The 12,214-nt window shown below is 41.9% G+C and overlaps 1 protein-coding gene across 1 annotated transcript in view; it reads left to right on the top strand.

Annotated features, from left to right (window-relative positions):
* Nucleotides 1-8,309, top strand: part of ngfrb (nerve growth factor receptor b) — a 37,170-nt gene extending 28,861 nt beyond the window's left edge. Inside the window, exons 5-6 of the mRNA XM_083787051.1 lie at nt 550-710; nt 3,423-8,309. Of these exons, the coding sequence (XP_083643177.1) occupies nt 550-710; nt 3,423-3,766 (505 nt within the window). The 3' untranslated portion in view covers nt 3,767-8,309. The remainder of the gene's footprint in view (nt 1-549; nt 711-3,422) is intronic.
* Nucleotides 8,310-12,214: the final 3,905 nt, after the last annotated feature.

Raw genomic sequence — 12,214 nt, forward strand, 5'->3', positions numbered from 1 at the left:
CCCCCACTTTCCCTGGCAGGTGCCGCTCCTCCCCCCGGCAGCTGTGTGGCTGTTATCGGCAGCATCTGGACGGGCGGCTGCCGAACGGACCGACACTGCTGCGGTACGGAGCGCCAGTGGAGTGTCATAATCCCCGGCACCGTCTGATCGCCGGTGCTGCAGGAGAGTGCACTCACTCCTTCTGTAAATAGCACTGAGAACTGGTTACAGCAAGAATGTTTTCTTCTTCCTTTTACGGGAACAGAGCAGGAATTGTGGGGAGCGGGGGAAGGGGGGAGTGGAAATTGCGAAACAAAAACATGACGGCTTGATGCTTCACCGCGTCACGTGATCGCTGAAAGAAAGTTGAATCCAGCTCAACTTTTTTGTGTGGCACGTGTCATGGTAGAGACAAGTGTCGGCTGTCAGTTTGTAGCTTCACGTCGCTGGCTTCCGTTGAATTGTAGCCCAGTTGCTTTATCACCGCGAGTGTGATCGCCACGTCTCAAGAATATCTCTCAGAATATATCTCGGTATCAGGATATCGCTTTTCTTTTCTTTTTTGTCCAGATGGAACAGCTGTAAGCAAAACAAACAGGGCGCCAACAACTGTACAGCCAATCAGAACCAGACGCCATCACCTGAGGCCGAGAAGCTGCACAGTGACAGTGGCATATCTGTGGACGGCCAAAGCCTACAGGAGCAACAGGGACAGACCCAGGCACAGACAGGTATAGCACTAGCAGTGTGTCATAATGTCACTGAAGTTATTTCCTCAACGCATAGGAATAAATTGTTTCCATGGGCACTGCATAGTAGACAGCTTACCATTAATTCAACAATTATGACAACTGCATTGCAGGTATTCTATTGTCTTTGCCAAAGCACAAAATAACCACTTTGAATTGCACAGTGGCATAGGGGATAAATTCCCCAAAATTCCACGGTAAAGGTATTATAGTACAGCATGTCATAATAATAATAAGGCTGGCATTTTGGTATAACCTGAGCTCCAGCGCTCCTCTACATTTGATGAATATTGTTTATTTTTTCCTTTTTTGGATACTACATGTACACATTATCAGCACCCTAAGCGGCCCCACCGCGTCAGTTGACAGGAAACTATTTCCCTGCCGGAATGAGGTGTCTTGTCAACACTTTGAATACAACCTATCAAACAGGCAACGGTAACAACTCCTGACAGTGCAACAATGTGTTTGTTGGCTGCATGCACTCGTTTGGAGTCCTGCCCTGTCAAACCAGTTTGTGAGAATTCTGAGGCCTTTAAAGCCTCATGTTATGAGGCTTCCCTGAGACACATGATTCCATAGTTATTGTCTCCACCAGGCCGAAGGCATGGGGGGAGAGTATGTTTTGCACTCCGTGTGTCCGTCCGTGTGTCCGTCCATGAGCAGCTAATCTCCGGCACCGTTAACCCGGTCGATGCCAAATTTTGCACACACACTCCCTGGATGCCAACGATGAACCTCTGCCCCAAAATTTCCAGAACGGCCTGTTATAGCGCCACCAGGAGGCCGCTTTGTGCAAAACAAGTTTTTGCACAGTAAACCTACAGATTTTGTCCAAACATCGCGCAAATTGGTACACAGTCTCTCTAGAGCCATTCAACGAAACGGGTCTTTCAGATTTCTCAGACTCCATCCTGATTGGTTAAGATTGGCTTCCAAAGTTCACAGGAGTGCTCAGTTTCAAACAAAATGCTGCAAATCATGAACACATCGCGTGATTTCCGTGAAATTGTGCACTCACATTCCTAGGCCGAGGAAGAAATGCCACATGAACAATTTCAACTCAGCCTCAAGGTGGCGCTATAACTGGCCGAAAAGTGTTTTTACCTCTAATTTTCATTGTTTTGTTCCACTTTTGCTGTGGCAATGTAAACGTCACACACACACACACACACCCAAACAAACATGTTTAAATTACTCCTAAACATTTTGCCAAACATCACACACTCTCCTATCCTCCTGGTGGAGGACCTGTGCCCAGAAGGGCACTTTTTCTAGTTGCATCCTCCTTTCTAAAGATGTACACTACGTGCACAGGGAATTGGAATGAAAAGGACACAACAACAACAACAGAAGGCATGAGGAGAACTTGTGAAGGCATGAGGAAATATGAGATGCCATGAAGTACTCTTGTCTTCCTCATCATTCTAATTTGAATGTGGTCAGTCAGTGGTGGGTTTGGGCCACACCCAATCCTCGCATTTTCTTTAAATTGTTCATACCGAAGCTTCTCCAACAGAGAAACTGCACTGTTTCAACACAGTATGTTCAAAATGTAAAACAAATTAATACAGTGGGGCCTTCGGCTTGGCCGGGCGCTCAAAACGAACATATTTATTGTTCCGTTTGTGGGTGGGATAACTGATGAGTGCTTATATTCCTGATGGCTGGAGGGGCCTGTTCAGTGGGGATGGCATCCAGGGGGATGGCAGCGGGATACCTCGACTTGACTTACGTTCTCCTCTGTTCAGCAGAGGAGGCATGTGGTCAGCGGTGGTCTACACCAGTGGTTCTCACACTTGTTGTGCCCAAGGCACACGTGACATGCTGTGAGCTGAATACATGTGAAAAGTATATGTTTTGGATAAGTACCGGTAATTGAATAAATAAATAATTAAAATAATTCTATCTTCGAGTTCCGCCTATAATGCCATGCCCACATTCCTGACACTAGGTTAAAAGAGGTTAATAGGCCCAGGCCGTAGCGTAACGGTCTGGGCACCGGACTGGTGATCCAGTCGCGGTGTGCCGCGGGTTCGACTCCCGGACCCGACACGGCCTTTACCGCATGTCATCCCCCCATCTCTCTCCCGTTTCCTGTCAGCCTACTTTCTATCCCTTAAAAAATCAATAAAGGCGTAAGCCGCAAAAAAATATCTTAAAAAAAAAAAAAAAAAAGAGGTTAATAGACGTAATATATATTTGTATTAGGGTGTGGACTGAAGTTTGTCTCTGTATTGGGACATCAAGTGTGCACAAACTGCTGGTATAGTAAATAAAATAAAATATTCATACCTTTTTTTATAGTATGCGTGTGACATCATCGTCATAACCGGAAGTTATGCGGGAATGCCTATTGAGTGGCAAAAAATACTTTCTGGCCTTGACAAGCCCATACATCCAAACAGAAAAGTCCTATTTGATTGCATGAAATTACTTTAATAAACCTTAAATTCACTTTGTCACTCACTTTTCCACTCAATCCGCCATTGGCTTTATGCATGCGCATACCCTCTATTATTTAAATAATGTGTGGTTTATGAACCACTGGTCTGCACCATCCCCATACCATCAGTGAGGCGATTGGCAGTGACCGGGACTCAGGGTCCAAAGTACACATGGAGAACTGGCAGCAAATAAATAAAAGAGAACTGAAAGATTACAGTCGTTTTGTCCCCTTTCATTTCCCTGCAGTGGTGACTGTAGATGAGGAGCCATGCCTCCTCCTTCCCCTCCACACCAGAGAGGCGGTAGAGAAGCTCCTATACAGGGGCTGTGATGGAGACACGCCCGACCACATGGAAGACAGCGACTGGTGCAACCTGGCAGGCCTCCTGGGCTACGAGGACGAGCGGATCGCCGCCTTCCGGCAGGAGGAGCATCCGGTGCGTGCGCTGCTCTCCGACTGGGCGAGCAAGGACTGCGCCAGCATGGACACGCTGTGCACGGCACTGCGCAAGATCAACCGTGATGACATTGCCCAGAGTCTGGTGCTCAGTCCCAGCACAGCAAAGCCCACTGCCACATCTGTGGTGTGATTCGTTGCAAGCGAGTGAGACTTATGTCTAACTTCACTCGCCTCACTGCAGATCATTTTGACAAGTTACTAACTATTCGATGACTAAGCTCTTCCGTCATTTAGTCGTCAGCTACGATAATGACAAACAACATCGTTCCATGTGAACATTAAGCAAGGGATAAAACTAGGGCATGATGTGAGAAATTAGACCAATGCTACGAATTCCCACCTAGTCACACCAGTGCTAAACTGAACTCATTCCCAATGCCTTTACTCCAGGCTTATCATTAGGATGTGATAACAGCCACTGGTTTCCAGTGTAAATTCAAACCATGGCAAAACACAAAGACAAATGTCTCTGTCAACACCAACCAACTGAGAGGTCTGAGATGGTCCTGTAATCATTCCAGTGTGAGCTTGGATGTTCAACTGGGCTTCACACCCAATTTATCATTCTCTGACTTACAAAATACTCCCCCCTGAGGTAACAATGAGCAGTCAAACAAAGAATGATTTGCTCTCTATTAACTGAAACCATTGAACATTGCTCCGTCCTTTTTTTGTTTATAATTTGATCGTGGCTTTTCTTCAGTTCACCATTCTTGCTTCCCCAAAAGACACACGCAAACACGTGCCCATATTTAATTGCATTCATTCTGTGTACATGACCAAAGAGTATACTTCTCAAGACTTCTTAAGTTGTGGCTTGTGTGTGCCTGTACTAACTGTTTACCACTAGAAGACAACTTCTATCACTGTTAACAATTTACACAAGGATGCTTCATTCATTACCAAAATGCTATCCAAGGATCCGGATCTTCATCGTTATTTTTTTTAAATGTTTCTTGAGTTATTTAACTGACACTTCAGTCCGGATTCCAGAGTGACTTAGGATGACGGAACAACAAAGTGTGTTTGTTCAAGAACACATGTTCAAAGTCGATGGACTTATACTGACTGTTGGGATATAAGCCTGTGACCGTCCAGACACACCCCCCCCCCCCACATGCTCTGTTTCGGGTGAATCCCGTTAATCCACAAATCCAGCTATTCAACACTGTTTTAAAACAATTACTGTCACCAATGCCTTTCTTCCCCGACAAGTGCTATATGAACTGCTAACTGGATTTTGCCAACTAGGTGGTCTGTGTGGCAGGTCATTAAGACTAAGGCAACTCGACTCCATTCTATGTGCTCAGGCTTATCTACATAACACAGGAGCCCCTGCACAGGGGCCCTTACTCTGACCCACATAGACAAGGACATGGAATCCAAAACTCACTCGGTAACAACCGCGTATCTGTACATAGACAGACATATATGCACACATGAGTGCACATACACACACACACACACACACACACACACACACACACACACACACACACACACACACACAAAGAGGTATGTAACCATGCATGGATGTACTGTACACAGGCATACACTCGAAATGCATTTTATGAATGCATAAACACGCTCATGCGCATATTAAGACACACAGAACTTCACTCAAGGAAGACAACCATATTAAAGAGTATTCTAACAAGGGACCATAATGCTGTTTAATCATATGCTTAAAAGCCAGTGTAAAGATAACAGGGGGCTTGTTGAAAACATATTATTTGCAAGGCGTGTTCTGGGTGGTGAAGTGCTACCTAAGTAGTCAAGTCAACAATATATTATACAGTAGCTACTGTAACATCTCAAACTCAACCAGTGCTCTAAAAGGTTTTCAAAACACACACACACACAGTAAAAGCATACATGTCATGTATTGTATACTGTGTCATGGATGTGGAACAAAATGCCAGGGTTTGTTTTGTTGTTGTTTTGTTTTATTTGCTTACCGGTAATTTCTCAGGGTATCTTGAGTGGCTCTGTGACTGATTATATGTTGCTTTTATACGTCAAGTCTCTTTATTTTTAGTTGAGGCGTGGACAATCTAGACGTTATGTTTTTTACACGGCAAAAGAAGAGTGCTAATTTATCTCTGAGAGTGTGCACTATACACTTCCACAGTTAAACACTCATAGTTTTTCTGTGCAGTTGTTCAGGTAGACACACTGCCTTATGGAGAGGGCAATTAATCCAGGCAGTGATTTTGCGACTGACAATCCTTCAGACAGATGAATGAGAGAGGGAAGCGGAGCAACGGGTGTCTAGTTTCCACATTGTTCCCAACAATGACCTCTGAATGAAAGGCAAGTCACAAGAGAGGAGTCAAGGGATGTAGGATGTATTCAAACCAAGGGAAAGATGAAAAGAGTGAATTAGAAATTCAAAGTTTTTTTTTGTGTTGTTTTTTTTACGGCTAACTTAAATGTTTAAGTGATACTTCAAACCAGATGGTCGAACAATCTGTATTGTTAAAACCACTTGAGTGTAAGCATGCATTCTCTTATTTATTGCTGGTTGTTACATTGTGTTGTGTTGCACATATTTGCGTTAAAATGCCAATGCATGCTCAATCAACATTGCAACTATTATAACATTATAACTTATGCCATGCCAGGCATCGAGGACCAACCTTTCTTCCCCCTTAGTATGTATTAACAGATGTATATTCCTATTTTCTATTTCTTTCCATGTTGTCTGCTTTCTGTGCAAACATTTGAAGTTAGAAATATTTTATTACATTGAACTAATTTACTGTATGGCACCAAGGCTATATCATTTTATCTGGTAGTCCCGAGTACAATGTGTACTATTAGTCTACTTAGCTTGGGGCAGTAGCATAACAATGAATGAAGGTGTTTGTTTTCAACTCTATCCTTTTAAGTTTTTTTCTTTTCTTCGTTTTTTTCTTTATTTGATTTAATGGTTGTATCATTATAACAATTGTAAATGGTATTATTCGTTTATTTTTTATTTGTTTCTACAGAGCTAGATTGTAGCACTTAAAAGTTTTTTTTAAGTAATGTGTCTATTCTTCATCACAAGTGCCTGGGACTTTTTCAGGCGTTCAATGATGTTTTTATTTTTACTGTGTTCAGTTGCTTTTGTATTATCTGTGAATATTTCTTTTCTTCAGTTTATATTTTTTCGAGCCTTGAATGTGTGTTATACAATTATACCTGTGACTTGGGACTTTACTACAATGTGCAAATGTCCTGGTTTGCGAAAGGTTAGAAGGGTATAAAAAACGGAGGGAAGTTTCATTACTGAGGATGAGCTTGGTGCAATTAAAATAACTCGGCCATTCACCATAGTGTCAAGTGCATCAGCGGCTGTGGGTGATTGAGGTGTGGGAGGAGGCACACATACAGGAAGAGCTGTATTCAAGACTATTCAGAACTGAGAGAGTCCAGTCTTTTAACTGAAAAAAAAAAAAACAGTCAAATAGCCACTCAATAGACTGTATGAAAGCTCCAATTCCCCTTAGTGACTTTGTGTTCGTCAAAACACACATTTAATAACACTGGGGTTTGAGTGTGCTATGCAGCATGTTTGTAACACTAAGACAAGAGACACAAACAAACAAACTAAATGTATTAGCTGCTGGTTTTAATGTACCAACAGTCATATACTGTACATAATATGAATATGTTTATATAAATAGACAGTTAGTACACAGTCTAGATGCTATTTTTATGACGGCAAGGAGCTCAGTCTTCCAAAGTCATTAGTTGGAATTAAGATTCTCAATCGTCTTGAATGCACTGAAATATCTTGCACCAGCAAGATGTCCTGCTGTCACTAATATGGGAGAGAAGGCTCTGGAGCGAGGGCCTTACAAACATGACTCATGAGGCCACTACAAACTGTCCTTGTGTCACAATGTGATATAATCATGACCTATTAACTCAACCACTTGGGAGGACAGAGGGCACGTGACAGCAAGGTCATCAAATCCTATTTCTTTCTATTCTTTTCGACAGCAAAGAGCAGTTTGACTCAACGGATGTGGACTGTTAAGTCATGAGTCGACTGGCCTTAAAACTGATTTGTTGCAAGGAGTTGGGACTAGTTGTATTGGTGCGGTCTGGTCTTTAGGACAGTTTTTTGTTGTTTTACAGAAGAAAAGAAATACAGCAGGTATAGCACTTGAAATTAAGGTCCTATAACAAACATTAATTAACAATTAATAAACAAGATGCCTTGTAATAATTAATTAACTACTCAAGAAAGTTATTAAACCTTAATTAATACTTTAATTCAGTTTACAATAATTCATGTTTGTTAATAGGACGTTAATTTAAATGCTACCAAAAAGTACATCCTCAATTGGTTATCTCCCCGGCAGAAAACTGTGACTGAATATTTTAGTTGTTGTTTTTTCACCCCAGACAGTATTTACTTAGTTTGATAGAAATGAGAAATGATGTTATGTACATTTGTTGACAAGATAACGATGTTCAGTTGATTCAACTGAAGGTGGAGAGTGAAGACATTGCACTTGAAAAAAATCATGTAATCAAATAAGCAGGGGTGGGTTACGGGGGTGCTATGAGGACAGGAGTGATAATGTATGATATAGCCCTGGTAGCTCAAACCGACTGATATGATCCACCAGGACTAACTTGTACAGAACCTGGAAATACTAAATGTTCCTTGTATTTACTAATACATGTATACTGTATTATACTTATTGTGAATTTGCTAAATTCCTACAGCAGATGAGCAGTAAAAACCAGTAAGATAATAAAGGTCTTGAATCCACTTGTTTTCTGTATGGTAATGCACACACAAACAGGCACACATACAGAATTATACTGGTTTGCCTGGTGGCAGTGGTGGCTCAGCCAGTTAACACTTAGCTTGCTAAGGATTCCCTCAGCCATGGAACCTGTGATGCTAATGCTGATAGCATTGGACTACCAACTTTTTCCAAGGCCGACAGCAAATGTTCTCTTATAGCGAGAAGCACACCGCATACCTCAAAAGAAAGCTTAATTTGTCCACTCCAATTTAAAATTGGAGATATTTACCTTCATGTAACACCTGCTTTTGTAGTAACGTGCTCTTTAAAAATTAACACAAAACATATCCTATACAATACTATACACCGAATGAAATCCCTGAATGTCTACTTTTACAAGGAAAAGAGTACACATTGATCCCATCTACCCTTTGTCTGTAATTGGCTTTTGTATGAGCTACAGAATGAGCTTAGGGACTGAGGGAACATGTTGGGGCTACGTTACTACTGTTTTGTTTATTTTTTTATGATGATGATGATGATGATGGATCGGGCAGACACCAGGCGGGCAGATGAAACGATGCAAAGACGCGTTGTCACTTGTCATTATTTATCCATCTATGTACGTGGCTGTCACTGTGTATCGTTCCAACTCGCAGAGGGACGGTACGGTATGTTGCTGTGCCCCTCCAGTAACACAACAGCGCATATTTGCATTGTTCCATCTGACCGTTGAATGTTGATCATCATCATGAAAAAATAACCGTCCATCGTCCCTCGCCGAGTTCGCAGAGGGACGATACAATCCGTGATAGTTTTCTTGTTTGTTCGAGTATGCAGAAGGAAAGGAGACATGAATCTGTCCATGGGAGCCGCCATGTTCCAACAGACTACACACAAGACGCCCTCCCCTCCCCTGAAACAAACAGGAGGGGAGGAGAGGTGGAGACAAGCCGATCGAATGTTATGCAGTGTGATTCTGTTGACTGGAGTTGTATGTACGCTCGCATGGGCGCCGCCATTACGTTTACAGAGACTATTCTACACAATGCGCCCCTCCCGTGCTGTTTTCAGGACGGGAGGGGGAAAGGCATTTGTTTTTGTTTTTTTTATCATGTGACCGGAGTGTTGTGGGATGAATCGGGGCTGCTTGATCTATTGTCCGGGTGTGTAGAAAGACGATTGAAAGTAATCAATAAAAACATGCGCTAAACGGAGATCGGACCGTTGGGATTCGAACCACGTAGAAAACCAGTTCTTGCATTCGGGGTGTTAACACACTGATCATAATAATGACCAGAGCTCCAGTCTAACTCCCATCTCATCTTGCATGTCTTCCCTCTCACTGCTCTGGGTTTCCTTGTCTCTCTACACTTTATCTAAATAAACCTCAAAATGAACCCCCAAGAAAGAAAAAAATATAATATGCTCCTCACACTTACGCATACATGCATGCGCGCGCACACACGCACACACACACACACACACACACACACACACACAGTGTGTAAGACGATGGCTTGGCTTTCAAACAGACATGGATTCTTTTGCATTTCAGCTTCAGGGCAAAGACAGTCTCTGGGCATTTTCTTCTAAAGTTCTTCTGACATGTAACTCGAGCCAAATGAAACAGATTGATGGCTTCAATCTGGGCTTCAAAAGTAAGAGCATACGAGGAAGGGGACAAATTAGGATGGACTAGTTCCTCTGACTGTTCAACAATGACTCCATGAATTATGGAAAAGTGATAATGGCAACACAATGCTATCATAACAGAGACATACGGTCTGTCAAAACAGCCAGTCCTTTGCTGCCGAGTGACATAGCCAGCTAATGACGCGTGAAACACCACATGCTAGCACGTTGGTATAGAAGTTTCACAGTTTCGTGTCACACTACACTTTAGAATGAGATGCAATATTATGGCTGTACACACATTCTGTCATGGTCTATTGTCCCTGGTGTGATGGTGAAAGTTATAGTGGAAGAACTGCAGTAAATTAATAGGGTTGTGTCAGAATGTGTGCGTTTAAGAGAATGTGATACATGGATAGCCGATAGAGATCTAAAAGACTACCAGGACCATGATGTGCTACTCTATAGTATTTACAAGAATGATTGAACCAATGTTGGTTACATGTTTTATTAGTCACAGACTATTTTGCTCACAAATCAATCTTTTCTCCAGGGACTATTTTTGGCATACTTTAAAATGCTGAAATCCATAAGTTCCATAAACCTGGGTCTTCCATGCAGGAGAACAAACTTCTACCACTCTTCCAAGACAAAATAAATACCCCAAATACCCAACACCAGGGTCTACATTTCTTAGTGGCAGAGTAAGGAGACCACTCCCACCACTGTTGATAATGCTAGTTATATTGTTTTTTTTTATTTATTGCAACATTGTTTAGCAACAATAGCATAACTGATTAAAACAAGGGTCCAATAAAGTTCACTGTGTTGGAATACCTATCTCAAGCAAGTGTAAAGCCTCTGCAAGTTGAGTTTCATACTGTACTGATATTAACGGATATGAATCGAAAATCTAATAAGGCTTTTGGAAAATGGTCTCTGCACTAATGTCATGTTATATTATACCGTATAGTGTCAAGGGGCTAAACATGCCAGACTAGTATCCTTTAAAATCAGGGACAGGGTATAAGTCAGAAAAAGGGAAATGAGCCTTTTGGTATTTGTGGTTCTGATGAAAATCTATAGCCACCCTGTCCAAAATTAACCCCACTACAAGGAGGTCAAGCTTTTGGATAAAACCCACACTCTGCCATCACCATGATCCAATGTGGCCAGTAGTCTCATGTCCTTTTTACACATCAAACGTGACGTGGAGCAGCAAAGAGCCTGACCTACGTGCCACACACGCACTCCCAAACCGCCCTACTCTCAGCGTCCCACGCTCAGTAGTGGCAACAGCCAGGCCCCTCAGTTCTTCTGACCCAAGCAACTAGATCAGGTTCTATGTACCCCAGGTTTCAAATGTAAAACACATTCCCCAAGATAACTACTTCTAACCTCCAGTGAGTCGTAAGGGAGGAATGTTTGATGCGTGAAGGGAACCATGCACATGTGAGTGACATGCAGAGGGGAAAGAGGATAGGCCATGGCAGCAGGAGGAGACGGCATTAACTTGTGTGACAATTTCAAAATGTTTGGCATCTAACACAGTTGCTGAAATTGAATTGACGTTTTGGACTTCATTGACACATCGAATCAGATAGTGTAGGTGTGTAGTGTAAATAAGGTTAAATGGGTGATTCATTAACATTATCTGGAGGAACAGCATTTCCAAAGAATACTTTAAAAACAAATCTCGGCTAAATACATTTATATGGGCAGACCAAATTTAAATACAATATTATAAATGTGAAAAATATGTTACAGTTTCATATAAAATGTGTCTAAAAGTCACTGTGCACAGATATGGTGTGGCATCCTGCCATTACATAATTGAAACAGGGGCATAGCTGAGGGATGATCGGATATGTGAATATTGTGATTTGAATGAGGTGGAGGATTGTATTGTCCTTTGTGTCAGAATTAGATCAGAAAAGTGTGTTAATTGAATTTTTTTTTTTATCATAGTTTTGCATTTTCAGAATATCTTTCTAAAGTGTGGGACTTTAGAAAGATATCTGATAGGATTAGAAGGGTAATTTACAATTGATTAACTTTCACTTCATTTTTACTTTTTATATTCTATGTGTAGGATTGTATGAATGTATGTACGGTGTATACTTGGTAACAAGACTACTCGCCCTGTTTCTGTTTTCCTCCCAGAATTCTCCCCAGTGAGGGGTGGGAGAGGC

This window comes from Protomyctophum parallelum (genome assembly GCF_964188405.1).
Source record: "Protomyctophum parallelum genome assembly, chromosome: 17".
In the NCBI taxonomy this organism is placed as follows: domain Eukaryota; kingdom Metazoa; phylum Chordata; class Actinopteri; order Myctophiformes; family Myctophidae; genus Protomyctophum; species Protomyctophum parallelum.